Here is a 24,309-nt window from a genome sequence, read left to right as displayed (position 1 = left end):
ATCAAGAGCTTTTGCACAGAAAAGTAAACTCCGTTGCACAGAGTCAACAAAACCAAAGGACAACTGACAAAATGGGAGAAGATATTTGTAAATGACATATCAGATAAAGGGCTAGTATCTAAAATTTATAAAGAGCTTACCAAACTCAACACACAAAGAACAAAGAATCCAATCAAGAAATGTACAGAAGACATTTTTGCAAAGAAGACATTCAAATGGCCAACAGACACATGAGAACGTGCTCTACATTACTCAGCATCAGGGAAATCCAAATCAAAACCACAGTGAGATACCACCTCATACCAATCAGAATGCCTAAAATTAAAAAGTCAGGAATTGACAGGTGTTGGCGAGGATGCAGAAAAAGGGGAATCCTCCTACACTGTTGGTGGGAATGCAAGGTGGTGCAGACCCTCTGGAATACAGTATGGAAGTTTCTCAAAAAGTTGAAAATAGAGCTACTCTATGACCCAGCAATTACACTACTGGGTATTTACCCTAAAGATATAAATGCAGTGATCTGAAGGGGCACATATACCCGAATGTTTATAGCAGCAATGTCTACAATAGCCAAACTATGGAAAGAGCCTCGATGTTCATCAACAGATGAATGGATAAAGAAGATGTGGTATCTATATACAATGGAATACTAAGCAGTCATCAAAAACCATGAAATCTTGCCATTTGCAACAACGTGAATGGAACTAGAGGGTATTATGCTAAACGAAATGAGTCAATCAGAGTAAGACAATTATCATATGATCTCACCGATATGAGGAATTTGAGAAAAAAGACAGAGAATCCTAGGGGAAGGGAGGGTAAAATGAAACAAGATGGGACCAGAGAGGTAGACAAACCATAAGAGATTCTTAATCTCAGGAAACAAGCTAAGGGTTGCTGGAGGGATGGGTGTGGGAGGGATGGGATGGCTGTGTGATGGATATTGGGGGAGGGTATGTGCTATGGTGAGTGCTGTCAATTGTGTATGAATGATGAATCCCAGACCTGTACCACTGAAACAAATAATACATTATAAGTTAATAAAAAAAACCCTCACATTGAGATACCATCTTACATAAGTTAGAATGGCAAAAATTGACAAAGCAAGAAACAACAAGTATTAGAGAGTTTGTGGAGAAAGGGGAACCCTCTTACACTGTTGTGGGAATGCAAGTTGGTACTGCCACTTTGGAAAACAGTATGGATCTTCCTCAAAAAATTAAAAATAGTGCTACCCTATGACCCAGCAATTTCACTACTGGGTATTTACCCCAAAGATACAGATGTAGTGAAAAGAAAGGACCCCTGCACCCCACTGTTCATAGTGGCAATGTCCACAATAGCCAAAGTATGGAAAGAGCCGTGATGCTGTTCAACAGATGAATGGATAGAGAAGATGTGGTCCCTATACACAATGGAATATTGCTCATCCATCAGAAGGGATGAATACCAACTTTTGCATCAACATGGATGGGACTGGAGATTATGCTAAGTGAAATAAGTCAAGCAGAGAAAGTCAATTATCATATGGTTTCACTTATTTGTGGAACATAAGGAATGGCATGGAGAACATTAGAAGGAAGGAAAAAATGAAGGGGGGGGAAGTGGAAGGGGAGACAAACCACAAGAGACTATGGACTCTGAGAAACAAAACTGAGGATTTTAGAAGAGAGGGGGTGGGGGATGGGTGAACCTGGTGATGGGTATTTAAGGAGAGCATAGATTGCATGGAGCACTGGGTGTTATTCACAATCAATCAATTAGGTAACACTACATCAAAAACTAATGATGTACTGTATGGTGACTATCATAACATAAAAAATACAAACTGCTAAAAAATAAGTAAAATACGTACTGCTAAAGGGATCTTGTGCCTAAACTCTAGCATAGTCTCCTTAATCCTTCCAGGGACACAAAAATATCTTAATGTTTTCTCCATACATGTTAGTGACTCTAGGGTCTATGCAAAGGTCTGTATGTAAACTTTAAGAAGAAAACACATAGGAAAAGCCTTATGATGTTGGATTTGGTAATGGTATTTTGGATATCACACCCAAAACACAAGCAATAAAAGAAAAATAGATAAACCAAACATCAAAATTAAAAACTTTTGTACAAAGGATACCATAAAAAAATGAAAAGATAACCTAATGAATGAGAGAGAACATTGGCAAATCATATATTTGAAAAGGGATTGCTATCTAGAGCATATAAGAATTCCTACAACTCAACAATAAAAACAAAACAACTCAATTAAAAAATGGGCAAAGGAGTTTAATAGGCATTTCTCCAAAGAAAATGTATAAACAGAAGATGAAGGACACGCTAAGTTTGTCTGGTTCCTCAAATACACCTAGATAGTTGTCTAATCATTCTAAACACCTGAGAAGTCAATTGACGATCTGAGAAAAGAAATGCTGCAAGTCTACAGGTAGAAAAGTGACCATCTTTTGGAAGTTCGGAAGTTAGATGAATCCAGGGAGAAATAGCTGAGGATACTGCATAGGGAGGAGCATGCTTCTGGAGCAGTAGAGTGTAAAATCAGAACTTCTTGCAGTGTATTACATTGCGGTATGTCCCTGGCTTAAAGGTATTCAGGGGGCAAAGTGGAGTGGTATCCCAGATGGGACGGTGTGATTGTAGGATCCCCATGGTCACAAGAACAGGTATGCCCAAATGTGGCAGAGTTCCCAGACATCAGAGCAAAGTGAGAACTGGGTGAGAACAGCGAGTCTAGGTGCCAGCTTTCTGCTCTGCGATGCCTTAGACTGTGAACCATTGCAGAGTTGTGTGACTGCTTTCCTGGGAGGGTCCAGCAAAAGGCAATAGTGAGGCAAGACCCTCTCTCATCACTTGGAGAGGAATAGCGTGGATCCGAGCTGCAGGAGTCAGAAAAATTTGGAGTTTTGAAACTCGGTCATGCGTCTGAGATAAAAATGCTCAGTCACAGGCTGGGTGAACCCAGATTAGCAATAAAAACCAGGGAGACAAGAGTCATTGACTACTTTTCTGTGAGGGCTCAATGAAGAGTTGGGGGAGTGAGCTTTCAGCTCCAGGACTAGAGAACCGGGCTCCATCAGCACTGAAAGCCTTCAAGGAGGAAAACAGTGCCACAGAGTGGAGTCCAGAGCTGCTTACACCAAGCCCTAACTCCCTTCACACTGGAGGTACATTTCCACCAGGGCGAATGCCACTGAGAGTCAGTGCAACAGGCCTCCCCGCTAGAAGATCAACACAAACTATTGTCTCACACCAAGTTTACAGATCATAGAAGGCTGCAAAACTTCAGCTCTTGGGGGAAAACAGTATACAGCATTCTTGGTATTTTTATTCTTTAGGCTTTCAGTATTATTTTTTTCAGTTATTTTCTTATTTTTTTCAATTCTTTTAAATTTTGTGTTTATATGTACACATTATATACATATTTATTTTTTGTTTCCCATCATTGTATTTCACTTTATATTAAAAGTCTTTTTTTTTCTTATTTTTGGGTCTAGTTTTTAAAGTTTTTATTATTTTTTTCTATTTTTAAATTTTTATATTTATTTTTTAAATTTAAATTCAGTTAACCAAGGTATAGTACATCATTGGTTTTGATACAATGTTCAAAGATTCATCAGTTTACTATAACACCCTGTGCTCATCACATCATATGCCCTCCTTAATGCCCATCACTCAGTTACCCCATCACCCACCCACCTCCCTTTCTGCAACTCTCAGTTTGTTTCCTGGAGTCAAGAGTCTCATATAGTTTTTATCCCTCTCTGATTTCTTCCCATTCAGTTCCCCCCTCCCACCCCTATTGTCCTCTGCACTATTCCTTACGTTCCACATATGAGTGAAACCATATAATTGTGTTTCTCTTATTGACTTATTTCACTTAGCATAATACTGTCCAGTTCCATCCATGTTGATGTAAATGGATCTTGTTTCCTTTAACAAGCAGACTAAAACATACCCAGGATCTGGTTTGTTTTGTTTTGTTTTATTTATTTTGTTTTTGTCTTTGTTTGCTTTGTCTTTTTTTATTGTTATTATTGTTTTTTCTCCTCCTCTCTTTTCTTTTCTGGACAAAATGACAAGATGGAGAAATTCACCCCAAAAGAAAGAACAGCAGGTAGTACTCCCTGCCAGGGATTTAATCAATACAGATATAAGTAAGATGTCTGAATTAGAATTTTAAAATGATTCTAGATACTAGATAGGCTTGAAAAAAGCATGGAAGACACTAAGGAATTCCTTACCATAGAAATAAATGAAATAAAATCTGGTCAGTCCAAAATTAAAAATTCTATAACTGTGATGCAGTCCGAAATGGCCATAAAAATGAGGATGAATGAAAAGAAGAAAGAGTCAGTGCTATAGCAGATAACATGATGGAAAATAATGAAGCTGAAAAGAAGAGAGAAAAAAAACCCCATTAGATCACATAGAGAGACTTATTTCCATAAAGCAAAATAATAGCTGGATAGTAGGGGTCCCAGAAGATGAAGAGAGGCAGAAAGGGGCAGAAGGTTTATTTGAACAAATTATAGTTGAGAACTTCTCTAATCTGGGGGAAGGAAACAGGCATTCAGCTCCAGGAGGCACAGAGAACCCCTTTCAAAATCAATAAAAATAGGTCAACACCCCAACATACAATAGTGAAGCTTACAAATTTCAAAGATAAAGAGAAAATCCCGAAGCAGCTGGGGACAAGAGGCCCTGAACCTACAAGGGCAGACACATAAGGTTGGTAGCAGACCTGCCCACAAAGACCCGGCAGGCCAGAAAGGACTGGCATGATATATTCAACATGCTAAACTGGAAAGTATGCAGCCAAGAATACTTTATCCAGCAAGGCTGTCATTAAGAATAGTTGGAGAAGTAAAGAGTTTCCAGGAGAAACAAAAACTAAAGGACTGTGTGATCACTAAACCAGCCGTGCAACAAATATTAAAGGGATCCTGTGAGCTCGAAAGTAACAGAGAGAGAGAGAGAGAGAGAGAGAGAGCCCCAAAGTAGTAAAGACCAGAAAGGAACAGAGACAATTAACAGGAACAGCAATTTTACAGGTAATACAATGGCACTAAATTAATATCTTTCAATAATTACTCCGAATGTAAATGGGCTAAATGTTCCAATCAAAAGACATAGGGTATCAGATTGAATAAAAAAAAAAGACACATTGATGTGCTGCTTACAAGAGACTCATTTTAGACCCAGAGACACCTCCAGACTGAAAGTGAGGGGGTGGAGAACAATTTATCATGCTAATGGACATCAAAAGAAAGCTGAGGTAGCCATCCTTATTATCAGACAAACTAGATTTTAAACCTAAGACTGTAATAAGAGATGAAGAAGGACACTATATCATAAAAAAAGTGTTTATCCAATAAGATATAACAGTTGTGAATATTTATGCCTCTAACTTGGGAGCAGCCAAATATACAAACCAATTAATAACAAAATTAAAGAAACTGATTGATAATAATATAATATTAGAAGACTTTAATATCCCACCCATGAAAATGACAAATCATTGAAGCAGAAGAACAAGGAAACAAGGGCTTTGGATGACACACTAGACTAATTGGATTTCACAGATACATTCAGAGCATTTCATCCAAAAGCAACAGAATACACATTCTTCTTGAGTGTATATGGGACATTCTCCAGAATAGATCACATACTATGTCACAAATAAGGTCTCGATCAGTACCAAAAGACTGGGATCACTCCCTGCATATTTTCAAACCACAATGCTATAAAACTTGAAGTCACCCACATGAAAAAATTTGGAATGACCACAAATATGTGGAGGTTAAAGAACATTCTACTGTAGAATGAATGGGTCAACCAAGAAATTAAAGAAGAATTAAAAAATATTTTTTTTATCATTAAAGCAAATGTAAATGAAAACACGACAGTTAAATTCCTTTCGGATGCAGCAAAGGTGGTCCTGAGGGAAGTATATAGCAACACGGCAAGAGAAGTCTCAAATACAAGACCCAAACTTATACCCAGGAGCTGGAAAAAGATGAGAAAATAGAGCCTAAATCAGAAATAATAAAGATTAGAGCAGAAATCAATGATATAGAAATACATAAAAAAAGAACAGATCAATGAAACTAGGAGCTGGTTCTTTGAAAGAATTAGCAAGATTGATAACCCCCTAGCTGGACTTATCAAAAAGAAAAGGACCAACATAAATAAAATCATGAACGGGGCGCCTGGGTGGCTCAGTGGGCTAATGCCTCTGCCTTTGGCTCAGGTCATGTTCCCAGGGTCCTGGGATCGAGCCCTACATCGGGCTCTCTGCTCAGTGGGGAGCTTGCTTCCTCCTCTCTCTCTCTCTGCCTGCCTCTCTGCCTACTTGTGATCTCTATCTGTCAAATAAATAAATAAAATCTTTAAAAAAATAAAATCATGAATGAAAGAGGAAGGATCACAACAAACACTGAAGAAATACAATTATAAGAGAATATTATGAGCATTTATATGCCAACAAATTAGGAAATCTGGAAGAAATAGATAAATTCCTAGAAACATATAAACTACCAAAGCTGAAACAGGAAGAAGTAGAAAACCTGAACAGATCCAAAAGCAAAGAAATTGAATCAGTAATCAAAAATCTCCCAACAAACAAGAGTCTTCCTAACCCCAACCCTAATGCCTAAGAGAGAAATCACCATCTCCCTGGGCTGGGCCAAATATCATTGAGGCAAGACCTGCTCAGAGCAATTCAGAAGTCCCTTCACTAGACAGTGAGGAGGAACTTATTCCAGTGGACAGAGAGGCTCCCCGCTCTGCTGGTTTTGTTTAGAAGCCGGTGGCTGGCCACATACTTGCCCCCCCCCTCCCCACCCCCAGGTCATCAGCTTCCACAGAGAATAAGAGGAATCAGAGGCAGTACAGCCTGGGATGCTGTAATCAGGGTACACAGGAAGCCAGAGTCCTGTCATCCCTACCAGCCTGGGAGCTACTTCACCCAACTTCCAGATCCCACCCCCTTTCCAGGAGATAGAAAGTACAAATATCTTCCCTACTCTACATCCCAGAGTGGTTTTGAGGATGAAGTGTAAGTGGGAGGGTTTTGGAAACCAAAACGTGCTTTAACAATATTATTCTCATACCACTGATAGTATTGACCCAGTAAAGTTCATTCTCAACCCAACAGGCAAGTTAGAAATGAATATCCACCCAGGATGAATATCCACCCCCTTTCCTTCTCTGAGGGCCACAGGGTGCCTAATGCACAACCCAGCTTCCCAGGACAACAGCCGGCCAGACCTAGCTGTTCTGGAAGTGCACAAAATCCAGAACATGGTCTCCAAGGGGTTGAAGAAGGAAGCAAAAGTCTGGGAAGGAAAGCAAAGGATTTTCTAAGCAGTGACAGTCTGAGAATGCCCACCAGAAGCAACAGGGCAATCTCTCTGGTGCCCAGAAAAAATAGAATCCATGTGGGTGAAAAGCAACACAAACAAAACACCATACAGACAGAAACTGAAACCCAGCGAGCTTCTAATAACTAGAAGGAGCTTCTAGCAATCACCTGCCCCTCCAGCTGTTTAAGGGGCATGCAGGGCACAGATCCTGGCCCTGTCAGAGGAGGGACTGAGAGCCACCCTGAAACCCTATTGTGGCCTTTTCTCCTTTCCAAAAGGAAAAGTCCCAGAAAACAAATTCTTGGGGGCATTCCTTCTGTCTCAGGAATGAGTCTGCAGAGATTTCTTGAGGGAAAGAATCCCCTTTCCCTCCCCTCATGGAAGCTGGCATCCCCTTTGGCCCCCTCTTGCCCATATTATCCTCAGGGACCGCTCTGCCTTTGGGGCGTTGGGTAGGGCAGGAGGGCCACTCACTTGTCCAAGATGAAGTAAAGATCAAAATTACTCCGGCACTTTTTGGACTCGTCTATCCGGGTCTCCGGGAAATAGTGGCTCGGACCGCTGTTGGGTTGGAGGACTTTCCCATGTGGGCGGGGGTTGTGGTGTTGGCTTTTCCTGCTCTGACCGGGTTCATTCATGTCTCTGGAGGCCTTGATCGTGTGCAGGAAGCTTCCGGCTCTCAGCAGCGGAGGCGGCAATACCAGCAGCAGGAAGAGTGCAGGGCCTGGCAAACCCAGGCTGTGGCTCCCCATTTTCTGAGCCGCTCTCGCGGTGCTGCTGGATGCTGGCCACTTCAGGTCGCCTCAGGCTGCTGCCTCTGTGGACTCCTCCTGTGCCAAGGAGGACTCCGCCTCTCCAGCCCTTTCCCAAGACCCACTTCAAGCCTCCACCTGCTACCTGCCCTTTGGGCTGAAGAGGTAAGTGGCTGGCTCTGGGGCGATGGCCCCACTACCTGCGCTTTCCTTCCCCCGTGCCCCCAGGGCAGAAGGCCTTGTTATGATGGACAGGAGGGTTGGCATGGTGACTTTATGACCTGCCGCTCTGCTCAGTGTCCTGCCTTCTGACAACCCCAGGCAGGAGTCCTGGGATCTTTGGGTGGGAGAGGGGATGGGGTGGGATAAGATGAGGCCGCCATTTGTCTCTTATCCTAAACCCTCCAGGTGGCCATTAAAATCCTCAAGACCCTGCTTTTTTATAACTCAAAGGTGGCAGCTGAGGTGGCTTAGATGGGTCATCCCTGTGGGAGAGGAGGTCCAGGAGCTGGGAGACTAGAGTACAGTAATCATCATTGGTGTGAGCACTGAAGCCACCCATGGACATGGAAGGATCTAGAAGGTCTAGAAGGTGCAAGCATTCCAAAGTCCTTTGTGAATGAGGGACATTCTAGTTATCTACTGCTGTGTAACAAACCACCTGCAAATTAGTGATATAAAACAAGAACCATTTCCTAAATGCACAGTGTCTGTGGATCAGAAATGCAAAGAGGGCTGAGTGAAGATGGCTTGTCTCTGCTTCATGGAAAAACATGGAAAACCCATTTGCTCTTTCATATAAATTTTAGAAACATTATATAAATCTCATATAAATTTTAGATCTTCTTCTTCTTATCTTACTTTTCATTTTACTTACATTTCATATACTTACTTTTCATAAGGCTTGTGATTCTTCTAAATTGATTCTAGATAACTTTACACACTGTAGCCTCTGAGAACAGTAGGAGCTGATAATTGCCATGGGATATACTTTCAAAATATCCAGTTTTGAATTTAGATTGGCCATTGGCCATTTGTTTTGGTTGCCTGATCTTATGAAAAGTCTCCCAAAATTTTTAATACTTGATTACAGTAACACTGCAATTAATTAATTTAATTTAATTAACAAATTAAATTAATTAATTGCAGTGTTACTGTAATCAAGTTTAAAAATTTAATTAACAAATTAAATTAATTAATTGATCATTAAATGTGTAGATACTCTTTGGTCTGATTTGAATCTGCCATCAGGACTCCCAGTATCAGTGAACCTGGCAATGTCTCCATTTATTTATATCTTTTCCAGTGCCTTGGATATAAATTTCCCTATGAAGATCCTGTCTTTTTTGTCAAGTGCCTTCCCTAAATACCTTATATTTTTGCTCTTAATGTAAATGACATTTTAAAAATAAAGCTTTTAAACTTTTATTGGTGTTGTGGGGAGATGTATTAATTTATTGATTATTCATACAATTTGCTAAGCTACTTTATTCTAACATATGTCTGTAGAGCAGTTTTGGTTTCCATAAAAAATAGAAACCAAAGAAATTACTCTGGTTGCTTCTCCAATGCCATGTTGTCTGGAACCTATGATGGAGGCATTCTTGACTTTTACAAGAATACTTTTAATATATCAACGTGAAAAATACTATTTATGCTTAGTGAAATAAGTCAATTGGAGAAAGACAACTATCGTATGATCTCCTTGATATGAAGTGGAAGGCAACGTGGGAGGTTTGGGGGGGTAGGAAAAGAATAATGAAACAAGATGGGATCGGGAGGGAGACAAACCATAAGAGACAAAACAAAACTCACAAAACAAACTGAGGGTTGCCGGGGGGAGGGGGCTAGGGAGAGGGTGGTGGGGTTATGGACATTGGGGAAGGTATGTGCTTGGTGAGTGCTTTGAAATGTGTAAACCTTGCGATTCACAGAACTGTACCTCTGGGGCTGATAATACATTATATGTTAATAAAAAAATTTAAAAATTTAATTAAAAAAATTAAAAAAAATACTATTTATGAAAGGCTTTTGGTAGAAATTCTTTATCAGATTAGGCAGTTTCCATACTCTGCTTGGTTTGTTACAAATTATGCATAAATGATTAATTTTTCCTAAGAAGAATTAAATTCCTTTTCTGCATATTTTGTGATGAATATTTATTTTTCACCAGTAATCTATTCATATGATTAACTGCACCAATGCATGATAAAACTAATTTTAACATTTTATAAGCAAAACCTAATATGGCCATGGTAATTTTTTAAAACACTGTTTGATTGAGTTTATTATTAGTTTATAATTTTTAAATTTTTAACCTATAATCATGAGAGAAATCAGTTTATAATTTCTTATTTTTGTCCTGTCCTTATTGGGTTTGGATATTATGTAATACTAACTTAATAAAATGCACTTTGAAGTGTTTTACTTTCTTTTCTCTTGGAAAGACTTCGAATATGATCACCATAATCAACTCCTTGAATATTTGGTAGTATATCATCTGTGCCTGTTTTCTTCATGTGAAGTCGATAAACTACTCATATAATTTATTTAACATATACTGAATGTTAATGACTGAATTCTGTCCCTGTAATTAGAGATACAGTCTTTAAGAAGGTGATGAGGTTTAAATGAGATAATTAAGTGTGGGCCCTTAATCCCATAGGACAGGTGTCCTCATAAGAAAAGAAATGCCAGAGCTCTCTTCCCACGTACACACCAAGAAAGTGGCAACCTGTAATTTGGGAGAGAATCCACATCAGACGTCAACCCTGCTAACACTTTGATCTTGGACTTCCAGTGTCTAGACTATGAGAAAATAAATTTCTGTTGTTTAAGCCATCCAGCTTGTGGTATGTAGTTTCAGTAGGCAAAATAGACCAACACATTGCATTATTTAGTACTTCCATTTATTTTATAAGTCATTTTAGGTATCACATTTTCCAGGAATTTGGACATCTCTTTGCATATATTGGTATAAAGTTGTTCAGAAATATTTGATTTTTATATTTCTGCTCTATCTGTAGTTATATCTTCCTTATAATTCCTACTCTAACTTAATTATGTCTTTTCTTACTCTATGCATTCACAACAGGGAGGATATTGCCCCCATGGTGAGGAAAATTAGTCTTACTTTTTAAAAGTATGAAAAACAATACATCAAGAGTTACAGTGCCTGTGGCACTCCATAATTATTATTATTGTTGTTAGTTTTACCTCCTTTATCTCATGCAATTTATGTTTAAAAAGGCATTTTGTAGAATTTCCCACATTTTAGATTTGGTTGATTCTTTCCTAATCATCTCACTAACCTTTATTCTATCATCAAATTTCCTGTAAGCAAGTATTTAGGAACTAGAAGCTTGGTGAATCTCAGGTTCATTTTTGTTATGATATTGTTCTTCCTGCATTATATCAGGAGACACATGTTGTTTAATAGTTGCACTTTTAGTGATGCTATGATTGGTCAAATTGATTGGATTTGTGAGCCTGTTACCACCATTAAGTCCTCCAACAACATTTTATCTCATGGTTAAATCCCTTGACAACATTTTATCTGATGGTTAGAACAACTGTAGATAGATGTCTAAATCTTCAATAAGAGTTGCAAAATGGTGATTTCAAATTTTATTATTTCTTCTGCATTTATTAGCTGAGATTCTCTTTTCCCCAGTTTTATTTAAATATAATTGACATATAGCATTGTATAAGTTTAATGTTTACATTATAACAATTTGACATATATATTGTGAAATAGCAAAATAAATTTAGTTAACACCCATCATTTCATATAGATACAGAACAAAAAAGAAAAAAGAAAAAAATTTCCTGTGATGAGAATTATTAGAATCTACTCTTCGAACAACTTTCAAATATACTGTAAAGCACTGTTGTTCTTTACACCCCTATTACTTATTTATCTTATAACTGGAGTTTGAACATTTTGACCAACTTTATCCAGTTCTTTCTCCCATCTCTGCCTCTGGTAATCACAAATATGATCTCTTTTTCTATGTTTAAAATTTTTTTAAATTTCACATGTAAGTGAGATCATACAGATTTTTCCTTCTCTTTCTGATTTATTTCACTTAAAATAATGCTCTCAAGTTTCATCTATATTGTTGCAAATGGCAAGACTTCCTTTTTTAATGGCTGAAATATATATACATAATGGCTGAAATATATATACAAATATATATTTATATCTATATCTATATCTATATCTATATATCTATCACACAATTCCTTGATGACCACCTAGGTTGCTTGCATGTCTTGCTTATTGCATATAATGGAGCAATAAACATGGGGGTGCAAATCTCTTTGACTTAGTATTGTTGTTTCCCTCACATATTTTCCCAGAGGTGGGATTGCTGGATCATATAGTTGTTCTGTTTTAAAATTTTTGAGGAAATTTCATACTGTTTTACATTTTGACTATACAAATTTATAGTCCTGCCAATAGTGCACAAGGGTCCCCCTTTTCCCACATCTTCATCAGCATTTGTTATCTCTTATTTTTTTGATAATAGCTATTCTAACAAGCATGAGGTGAAACATCATTGTGATTTTTTTTCTTTTTTAAAATTTTCTTTTCAGTATTCCAGAATTCATTGTTTATGCACCACACGCTGTGCTCCATGCAATACGTGTCCTCCACAATATCCACCACCAGGCCCACCCAACAACCCCCCGCTACCTTCCCCTCCAAAACCCCTCAGTTTGTTTCTCAGAGTCCACAGTCTCTCACGGTTCATCTCCTCCTCCAATTTCCCCCAACTCACTTTTCTCCAACTCTCCACCTCCTCCATGTTATTCCTTATGTTCCACAAGTAAGTGATCCATATGATAATTGACTCTCTCTGCTTGGCTTATTTCACTCAGCATAATCTCTTCCAGTCCTGCCCATGCTGATACAAAAGTTGGGTATTCATCCTTTCTGATGGAAGCATAATACTCCATTGTATATATGGACCATATTTTCTTTATCCATTCATCCATTGAAGGGCATCTTGGTTCTTTCCACAGTTTGGTGGCTGTGGCCATTGCTGCTATGAACACTGGGGTACAGATGGCCCTTCTTTTCACTACATCTGTATCTTTGGGACAAATACCCAGTAGTGAAATTGCAGGGTCATAGGGAAGCTCTATTTTTAATTTCTTAAGGAATCTCCACACTGTTTTCCAAAGTGGCTGCACCAACTTGCATTCCCACCAACAGTGTAAGAGGGTTCCCCTTTCTCCACATCCTTTCCAACACACGTTGTTTACCATCTTGTTAATTTTGGCCATTCTAACTGGTGTAAGGTGGTATCTCAATGTGGGTTTTTTTAAAAATATATTTTTTATTTTTTATAAACATATAATATATTATTAGCTCCAGGGGTACAGGTCTGTGAATCGCCAGGTTTACACAGTTCACAGCACTCACCATTGCACATACTGTCACCAATGTCTATAACCCCACCATCCTCTCCCTACCCCTTCCCCCTGGCAACCCTCAGTTTTTTTGCGAGATTAAGAGTCTCTTATGGTTTGTCTCCCTCCCAATCCCATCCTGTTTCATTTATTCTTTTCCAACCCCCAAAACCCCCACATTGCATCTCCACTTCCTCATATCAGGGAGATCATATGACAGTTGTCTTTCTCCGATTGACTTATTTCACTAAGCATAATACCCTCTAGTTCTACCCACGTTGTCACAAATGGCAAGATTTCGCTTCTTTTGATGGCTGCATAGTATTCCATTGTGTGTGTGTGTGTGTGTGTGTGTGTGTGTGTGTGTGTGTATATATATATATATATATCACATCTTTATCCATTCATCTGTTGATGGACATCTTAGGTTCTTTCCATAGTTTGGCTATTGTGGACATTGCTGCTATAAACATTCGGGTTGCATGTGCCCCTTCGGATCACTACGTTTGTATCTTTAGGGTAAATAGCCAGTAGTGCAGTTGCTGGGTTGTAGGGTAGCCCTATTTTCAACTTTTTGAGGAACCTCCACGCTGTTTTCCAGAGTGGTTGCACCAGCTTGCATTCCCACCAACAGTGTAGGAAGGTTCCCCTTTCTCCACATCCTCGCCAGCATCTGTCATTTCCTGACTTGTTAATTTTAGCCATTCTGACTGGTGTGAGGTGGTATCTCATTGTGGTTTTGATTTGCATTTCCCTCATGCCAAGTGATGTGGAGCACTTTTTCATGTGTCTCTTGGCCATCTGGATGTCTTTGCAGAAATGTCTGTTCATGTCCTCTGCCCATTTCTTTTCCTTTTTTAAAAAATTTTACTTATTTATTTGACAGACAGATATCACAAGTAGGCAGAGAGGCAGGCAGAGAGAGAGGAGGAAGCAGGCTCCCCCCTGAGCAGAGAGCCTGACATGGGGCTCGATCCCAGGACCCTGGGATCATGACCTGAGCCAAAGGCAGAGGCTTTAACCCACTGAACCACCCAGGTGCTCCTCTGCCCATTTCTTGATTGGATTATTTGTTCTTTGGGTGTTGAGTTTGCTAAGCTCTTTAAAGATTTTGGATACTAGCCTTTTATCTGATATGTCATTTGTAAATATCTTTTCCTATTCTCTCAGTTTTCTTTTGGTTTTGTTAACTGTTTCCTTTGCTGTGCAAAGCTTTTGATCTTGATGAAATCCCAATAGTTCCTTTTGTCCCTTGCTTCGCTTGCCTTTGGCGATGTTCCCAGGAATAAGTTGCTGCAGCTGAGGTCGAAGAGGTTGCTGCCTGTGTTCTCTTCAAGGATTTCAATGGATTCCTTTCTCACATTGAGGTCCTTCTTCCATTGAGTCTATTTTTGTGTGTGGTGTAAGGAAATGGTCCAATTTCATTTTTCTGCATGTGGCTGTCCAATTTTCTCAACACCGTTTGTTGAAGAGGCTATCGTTTTTCCATTGGACATTCTTTCCTGCTTTGTCGAAGATTAGTTGACCATGGAGTTGAGGGTCTATTTCTGGGCTCTCTCTTCTGTTCCATTGATCTATGTGTCTGTTTTTGTGCCAGTACCATACTGTCTTGATGATGACAGCTTTGTAATAGAGCCTGAAATCTGGAATTGGGATGCCACCAACTTTGGCTTTCTTTTTCAATATTCCTTTGGCTATTTGAGTTCTTTTCTGGTTCCATATAAATTTTAGGATTATTTGTTCCATTTCTTTGAAAAAAATGGATGGGATTTTGATAGGGATTGCATTAAATGTGTAGATTGCTTTAGGTAGCATAGGCATTTTCACAATATTTGTTCTTCCAATCCATGAGCATGGAACATTTTTCTTTTTTTTTTAAATTTTATTTATTTGTTTGACAGACAGATTACAAGTAGGCAGAGAGGCAGAGAGAGAGAGAGAGAGAGAGAGAGGAGGAAGCAGGCTCCCTGCTGAGCAGGGAACCTGAGGCAGGGCCCGATCCCAGGGACCATGACCTGAGCCAAAGGCAGAGGCACATTTTTCATTTCTTTGTGTCTTCCTCAATTTCTTTCATGAGTACTTTATAGTTTTCTGAGTATAGATTCTTAGCCTCTTTGGTTAGGTTTATTCCTAGGTATCTTATAGTTTTGGGTGCAATTGTAAATGGGATTGACTCCTTAATTTCTCTTTCTTCTGTCTTGTTGTTGGTGTAGAGAAATGCAACTGATTTCTGTGCATTGATTTTATATCCTGACACTCGACTGAATTCCTGTACAAGTTCTAGCAGATTTGGAGTGGAGTCTTTAGGGTTTTCCACATATAGTATCATATCATCTGCAAAGAGTGATAGTTTGACTTCTTCTTTGCCAATTTGGATGCCTTTAAGTTCTTTTTGTTGTCTGATTGCTGAGGCTAGGACTTCTAATACTATGTTGAATAGCAGTGGTGATAACGGACATCCCTGCCATGTTCCTGACCTTAGCAGAAAAGCTCTCCGTTTTTCTCCATTGAAAATGATATTTGCAGTGGGTTTTTCATAGATGGCTTTGATAATATTGAGGTATGTGCCCTCATCCCTACACTTTGAAGAGTTTTGATCAGGAAGGGATGCTGTACTTTGTCAAATGCTTTTCCAACATCTATTGAAAGTATCATATGGTTCTTGTTCTTTCTTTTATTAATGTATTGTATCACACTGATTGATTTGCAGATGTTGAACCAACCTTGCAGCCCTGGAATAAATCCCACTTGGTCGTGGTGAATAATCCTTTTAATGTACTGTTGGATCCTATTGGCTAGTAATTTGGTGAGAATTTTCAGATCTGTGTTCATCAAGGATATTGATCTGTAATTCTCTTTTTTGATGGGGTCCTTGTCTGGTTTTGGGATCCAGGTGATGCTGGCTTCATAAAATGAGTTTGGAAGTTTTCCTCCCATTTCTATTTTTTGGAACAGTTTCAGGAGAATAGGAATTAATTCTTCTTCAAATGTTTGGTAGCATGCCCCTGGGAAGCTGTCTGTCCCTGGGCTTTTGTTTGTTTGGAGATTTTTGATAACTCTTTCAATCTCCTTACTGGTTATGGGTCTGTTCAGGTTTTCTATTTCTTCCTGGTTCAGTTGTGGTAGTTCATATGTCTCTAGGAATGCATCCACTTCTTCCAGATTGTCAAATTTGTTGGCATAGAGCTGCTCATAGTATGTTCTTATAATTGTTTGTATTTCTTTGGTGTTGGTTCTGATCTCTCCTCTTTCATTCATGATTTTATTTATTTGGGTCCTTTCTCTTTTCTTTTTGATAAGTCTGGCCAGTGCTTTATCAATCTTATTAATTCTTTCAAAGAACAAGCTCCTAGTTTCGTTGATTTGTTCTCTTGTTTTTTTTTTTTTGTTTGTTTGTTTGTTTCTATTTCATTGATTTCTGCTCTGATCTTTATTATTTCTCTTCTCCTGCTGGGTTTAGGCTTTCTTTGTTGTTCTTTCTCCAGCTCCTTTAGGTGTAGGGTTAGGTTGTGTATTTGAGACCTTTCTTGTTTCTTGAGAAAGGCTTGTATCACTATGTATTTTCCTCTCAGGACTGTATTTGCTGTGTCCCACAGATTTTGAACCATTGTGTTTTTATTATCATTTGTTTCCATGAATTTTTTCAATTCTTCTTTAATTTCTTGGTTGACCCATTCATTCTTTAGAAGGATGCTCTTTAGTCTCCATATATTTGGGTTCTTTCCAAATTTCCTCTTGTGATTGAGTTCTAGCTTCAGAGCATTGTGGTCTGAAAATATGCAGGGAATGATCCCACTCTTTTGATACCGGTTGAGACCTGATTTATGACCCAGAATGTGATCTATTCTGGAGAATGTTCCATGTGCACTAGAGAAGAATGTGTATTCTATTGCTTTGGGATGGAATGTTCTGAATGTGTCTGTGATGTCCTTCTGGTCCTGTGTGTCATTTAAGGCCTTTATTTCCTTGTTGATCTTTCACTGGGATGATCTGTCCATTTCAGTGAGGGGGCATGTTAATGTCCCCTACTATTACTGTATTATTGTCGATGTGTTTCTTTGATTTTGTTATTTATTGGTCTGTATAGTTGTCTGCTCCCATGTTAGGGGCATAGATATTTAAAATTTTTAGATCTTCTCATTGGACAGACCCTTTGAGTATGATATAGTGTCCTTCCTCATCTCTTAGTATAGTCTTTGGCTTAAAATCTAATTGATCTGATATAAGGATTGCCACCCCAGCTTTCTTTTGATGTCCATTAGCATGGTAAATTGTTTTCCAGCCCCTCACTTTAAATCTGGAGGTGTCTTTGGGTCTAAAATGAGTTACTTGTAGATGGCATATTGATGGGTTTTTTTTTTTTTTATCCATTATGATACCCTGTGCCTTTTGATTGGGGCATTTAGCCCATTTACATTCAGGGTAACTATTGAGAGATATGAATTTAGTGCCATTGTATTGCCTGTAAGGTTACTGTTATGTATATTGTCTCTGTTCCTTTCTGATCTACTACTTGTAGGGTCTCTCTTTGCTTAGAGGACCCTTTTCAATATTTCCTGTAGAGCTGGTTTCAGTTTTTGTTTGTCTTGGAAGCTTTTTATCTCTCCTTCTATTTTCAATGATAGCCTAGCTGGATATAGTATTCTTGGCTGCATGTTTTTCTCATTTAGTGCTCTGAATATATCATGCCAGTTCTTTCTGGCCTTCTAGGTCTCTATGGATAAGTCCACTGCCAATCTAATATTTTTACCATTGTATGTTACATACCAACTTCTTGTCCCAGGCTGCTTTCAGGATTTTGTCTTTGTCGCTAAGACTTGTAAATTTTACTATTAGATGACGGGGTGTGGACCTATTCTTATTGATTTTGACAGGAGTTCTCTGCACCTCCTAGATTTTGATGCTTGTTCCCTTTGCCATATTAGGGAAATTCTCTACAATAATTCTCTCCAATATACCTTCTGCTCCCCTCTCTCTTTCTTCTTCTGGAATCCCAATTATTCTAATGTTGTTTCGTCTTATGGTATCACTTATCTCTTGAATTCTCCCCTCGTGGTACAGTAGTTGTTTGTCTCTCTTTTGCTCAGCTTTTTTATTCTCTGTCATTTGGTCTTCTATATCACTAATTCTTTCTTCTCCCTCATTTATCCTAGCAGTAAGAGCCTCCATTTTTTATAGCACCTCATTAATAGCTTTATAAATTTCAATTTGGTTACATTTTAGTTCTTTTATTTCTCCAGAAAGGGCTTTTATTTCTCCAGACAGGGTTTCTCTAATATCTTCCATGCCTTTTTCGAGTCCGGCTAACACCTTGAGAATCGTCATTCTGAACCCTAGATCTGACGTATTACCAATGTCCATATTGATTAGGTCCCTAGCCTTCAGTACTGCCTCTTGTTCTTTTTTCTTTTTTTTTTTTTGTGGTAAGTTTTTCTGCCTTGTCATTTTATCCAGATAAGAATATATGATGGAGCAAATAAAATACTAAAAGGGTGGCAAAGACCCCAAGAAAGTGTGCTTTAACCAAATCAGAAGAGACCCCAAGTCATTGGGGGGGAGAAAGGGAGTAAAAAGAAGTTCAAAAAAAATTAAAAAAAGAAAACAAATAAAGAAAAAATATAAAAAGGAAAAAAGAAAAAGAAAAAAGAAAAAAGAAAAAAATTATATATATTAGACTGGTTACTAGAACAGGGTCACCCACTTAATTTTGGGAGTATTTTGGTCCTTAGAAGAAACTACCTCCCAAAATTTTAAAGAATGAAAAACATATATAAGGGTAAACACAATGAAGGGATGGAATATGACTATAAAGATGAAAATTTTTTTTTAATTTCTAAAAAAGGAGTTGATAAGGTAAGTTGGTTGGGAGAATAAAGAAAAAGAAAGTGGAGAGAGTTTGCTCAGGCTGGAGACTAGAACAGGCCCGGTGTTAGATTTAGGGTGTATTTTGATCTATGCCAAATATTTTAGAAGAAAAAATTTTTAGAAGAAAAAACCCTATGTGTATACTGCCTATGTTCTCCTCTAGGATTCTGATGGATTCCTGCCTCACATTGAGGTCTTTTATCCACTTCGAATTTATCTTTGCATATGGTGTAAGAGAATGGTCGAGTTCCATTCTTCTACATACAACTGTTCCATTTTCCCAGCAGCATTTATTGGGGAGACTGTTTTTTTTTCCCACTGTATATTTTTTCCTGCTTTGTCAAAGATTAGTTGACCCTAAAGTTGGGGGTCATATCTGGGCTCTCTACTCTGTTCCACAAGTCTATGTGTCTATTTTTGTGCCAGTACCATGCTGTCTTGGTGATCACAGTTTTGTAGTAAAGCTTGAAATCAGGTAATGTGATGCCCCCAGTTTTGTTTTTCTTTTATAACATTTCCTTAGCAATTCGGGGTCTCTTCTGATTCCATACAAATTTTAGGTTTGTTTGCTCCAGCTCTTTGAAAATTACTGGTGGAATTTTGATCAGAATGGTATTGAAAGTATAGATTGGTTCAGGCAGTATAGACATTTTAACAATGTTTATTCTTCTGATCCATGAGCATGGAATGGTCTTCCATCTTTCTGTGTCCTCTTCAATTTCTTTCATGAGTGTTCTGTAGTTCCTTAAGTACAGATCGTTTACCTCTTTGCTTAGGTTTATTCTCAGGTATCTTATGTTTCTTGATGCTATAGTAAATGGAATTGATTCTCTAATTTCCCTTTCTGTATTTTCATTGTTAGTGTATAAGAAAGCAAATGATTTCTGTACATTGATTTTGTATCCTGCTACATTACTGAATTGCTGTATGAGTTCTAGTAATTTGGCGGTGGAGTCTTTTGGGTTTTCCATATAAAGTATCATGTCATCTTTGAAGAGAGAGAGTTTGACTTCTTCATTGCCAACCTGAATACCTTTAAGTTCTTTTTGTTGTGTGATTGCTATTGCTAGGACTTCTAGTACTGTGTTTACAAGAGTGGTGAGAGTGGGCATCATTGTTGTGTTCCTGATTTCAAAGGGAAGGCTGTCAGCTTTTTCCCATTTAGGATGATATTCACTGTGCGCTTTTCATAGATCGATTTTATGAAGTTGAGGAATGTTCCCTCTATCCCTGTACTTTGAAGCATTTTAATCAGGAATGATGCTGTATCTTATTAAATGCTTTTTCTGCATCGATTGAGAGGACCATGTGGTTCTTCTCTCTTCTCTTATTGATATGTTCTATTGCATTGATTGATTTGCAAATGTTATACCACCCCTGCATCCCATGGATAAATCCCACCTGGTTATGGTGGGTAATCTTTTTAATGTACTGTTGGGTCCTATTAGCTAGGATCTTGCTGAGAATCTTAGCATTCATATTCATCAGGGATATTGGTCTGCAATTCTCATTTTTTGGTGGGGTCTTTGCCTGGTTTTGGGATCAGGGTAACCTGGGAAGAAGTTAAAAATGCTGTCAATGAGTTCCAATCTAATTTAAATTCTCTAACAGCTAGGGTAACTGAGACAGAAGATAGAATTAGTGATCTAGAGGACAAACTGATAGAGAAAAAGGATCAGGAGGAGGCCTGGAACAAACAGCTTAGAAGCCATGAAAACAGAATTAAGGAAATAAATGACACTATGAAACGTTCCAATGCCAGAATTATTGGAATCCCTGAGGGGGAGGAGAAAGAAAGAAGACTATAAGATATAGTTGAACAAATTCTCCATGAAAATTTTCCCAATCTGGGGAATGGAACCAGCGTTTGTGTCCTAGAGGCAGAAAGTTCAGCTCCTCCAAGATCATAGAATCTAGAAAGACCTTGAGACACGTGATTGTGAAACTGATGAATCAAAATTTTAGACAGGTGCTCTTGAGAGCAGCTAGGGGGAATAGCTTCCTTACATACAGAGTAAGGGCCATCAGAATGACTTCAGACCTGTCCACAGAAACCTGGCAAGCCAGAAGGGCTGGTAAGACATATTCAGGGCACTAAATGAAAAGAACATGCAGCCAAGAATACTTTATCCAGCAAGACTGACAAAATGGGTGGAGAGATAAAGATCTTCCAAGACCGGCAGCAAGGTTTAAAAGAATGTGTGACCACCAAGCTGGCACTACAAGAAATATTAAGGGGAGGGTTCTATAAAATATGAAAGAACCCAAGAGTGTCATAGAACAGAAATTTTCGGGGATAATCTATAGAAACAAGGACTTCACAGGCAACATGATGTCAATAAAAATGTATCTCTCAATAGTCACTCTCAACAGGAATGGCCTAAACACTCCCATAAAATGGCACAGGGTTGCAGATTGGATAAAACGACAGGACGTGTCCATATGTTGTCTACAAGAGACCCATTTTGAACCTAAGGATACATCCAGACTGAAAGTGAAGGGATGGAGAAGCATCTTTCATGCCAGTAGTCCTCAGAAGAAAGCTGGGGTAGGGATTCTCATATCAGATAAATTGGATTTTAAACTAAAGACTATAGTCAGAGATAAAGAAAGACACTACATCATTCTTAAAGGGTCTATCCACCAGGAAGATCTAACAATTGTAAATATTTATGCCCCCAATATGGGAGCAGCCAACTACATACGACAACTGTTAATCAAGATAGAGTCATATTGATATGAATACATTAATAGTAGGGGATCTTAACATGCCTCTCTCAGTAATAGACAGATCATCCAAGCAGAAAATCAATAAAGAAACAAGAGCATTGAATGACACATTGGACCAGATGGACCTCATAGATATATACAGAGCATTCCACCCTAAAACAACAGAATACTCATTCTCCTCGAATGCACATGGAACTTTCTCCAGAATAGGCTCCATACTGGGTCACAAAGCTGGACTCAACCGACACCAAAAGATTGAGATTATTCCCTGAATATTCTCAGACCACAATGCTTTGAAACTGTAACTTAACCACAAGAAAAAGTTTGGAAGGAATTCAAACAGCTGGAAGCTAAAGGCCACCTTGCTTAAGAATGTTTGGCTCAACAATGAAATCAAGCAAGAACTTAAACAATTCATGGAAACCAGTGGTAATGAAGACACTTTGGTCCAAAACCTATGGGATACAACAAAGGCAGTCCTAAGGGGGAAGTACAAAGCCATCCAAGCCTTTCTCAAAAAAAAAAGGAAAAATCCAGAAGACACCATCTCTCTTTTCACCTTAAAGAACCAGAGAATCAACAACAAATTAAGCCAACCCCACACTCAAGAAGGGAAATAAGGTTAGAGCAGAGATAGAAACTAGAGATACAGTAGAACACATCAATGAAATAGAAGCTTTTTTTTTTGTATCAATAAGATTGATAAACCATTGGGCAAACTAATAAAAAAAATAGGGCCCAAATTAATAAAATTATGAATGAAAAGGGAGAGATCATGACTAGCACCAAGGAAATAGAAACAATCATCAGAAATTATTATCAACAGTTATACGCCAATAAGCTAAACAACCTAGACCAAATGGATGCAATCCTGGAAACGTATAAACTTCCAAAACTGAATTGGGAAGAAATTGACAACCTGAATAGACCAATATTTCATAATGATATTGAAGCAGTGATCAAAACCTCCCAAAAAAGCAAGAGTCCAGGACCTGATGGATTCCCTGGGGAATTCTACCAACCATTCAAAGAAGAAATAATACCTATTCTCCTGAACCTGTTTCAAAAAATAGAAGCAGAAGGAAAACTTTCAGACTCTTTTTATGTATCCCATTTATTGATTTGTGTATGTCAAACCATCCTTGTATTCCAGAAATGAATCCCACTTGATCATTATATTTTTAATATGCTGCTGAATTTTCTTTGTTAAATTGTGTGTGTGTGTGTGTGTGTGTGTGTAATTTTTGTATTATAATCACAAAGGGATATTGGTCTATTGTCTTCTTGTAGTGTTGTTATCTGCTTTGATATTAGGGTAATGCTGGTATTGAAAAATATGTTTGGGAGTGTTCCCTCCTCTGCAGTGTTTTGGGAGAGTTTGAGAATAATTGGTGTTAATTCTATAAATGCTTGGTATAATTCACCAGTTAAATTATCTGGTTCTGGGCTTTTCTTTCTTGGTCGATTTTTAATTACTGATTGAATCTCCTGACTCACCATTGGTTTGTTAAGATATCCTATTTACTTGTGATTCAGTGTTGGTAGTTGTATTTTCCACAAATTTTTCCATTTCTTTGAATTTTTCCAATTTAGCAGCTTTTAGTTGTTCATAGCATTTTATGATCTATTGTATTTCTGTATTAGTAGTAATGTCTTCTCTTTCATTTATAATTTTTTTTTTAAATTTTGGTCCTCTTTTTAGTTTCTTGGTTAGTCAGAGATTGGCCAATGTGCTTTGTCTTTTCAAAAAACCAAGTCTTTGTTTTGTTAACCTTTTGTACAGTTTTATTGTTTTCTACTTTTTGCACTGAAATCTTCATTTCCTTCTGATAACTTTGCACTTAATTTTTTTCATAGTTCCTTGAGGTGTAAGGTAAGGTTTTTCAGAGGCTGTATTCCATTTTTCTTGGTATATGCCTTTATTTCTGTAAACTCCCTTTGAACTGCTTTTGCTCCACCCTATGTTTTGGTATACTGTGTTTCCTGTTTTCTTTTTTTCAAAATATCTATGTATTTTCCTTTTGAGTTCTTCTGTGGTTCATTGGTTGTTCAGTGTGTGGTGTTTAATTTGTATGTATTTGAGCATTTTCCAGCTCTCCCCATGTTATCCATTTCTAGTTCCACACCATTGTGATTGGAAAAGATACTTGAAATGATTTGAATCATCTTAAATCTGT

The 24,309-nt window shown here is 38.1% G+C and overlaps 1 protein-coding gene across 1 annotated transcript in view; it reads right to left on the bottom strand.

Moving 5' to 3' along the window:
• Positions 1 to 8,352, bottom strand: part of ANTXRL (ANTXR like) — a 51,415-nt gene extending 43,063 nt beyond the window's left edge. The window contains exon 1 of the mRNA XM_032877861.1: positions 7,842 to 8,352. Coding sequence (XP_032733752.1) covers positions 7,842 to 8,119 — 278 coding nt within the window. The 5' untranslated portion in view covers positions 8,120 to 8,352. The remainder of the gene's footprint in view (positions 1 to 7,841) is intronic.
• Between the last annotated feature and the right edge of the window lie 15,957 nt (positions 8,353 to 24,309).

This window comes from Lontra canadensis, unplaced genomic scaffold (assembly GCF_010015895.1).
Source record: "Lontra canadensis isolate GAN:19392208 unplaced genomic scaffold, GSC_riverotter_1.0 scaffold3, whole genome shotgun sequence".
NCBI classification, from domain to species: Eukaryota; Metazoa; Chordata; class Mammalia; order Carnivora; family Mustelidae; genus Lontra; species Lontra canadensis.
This window is presented reverse-complemented; position numbering and strand designations above follow the sequence as displayed.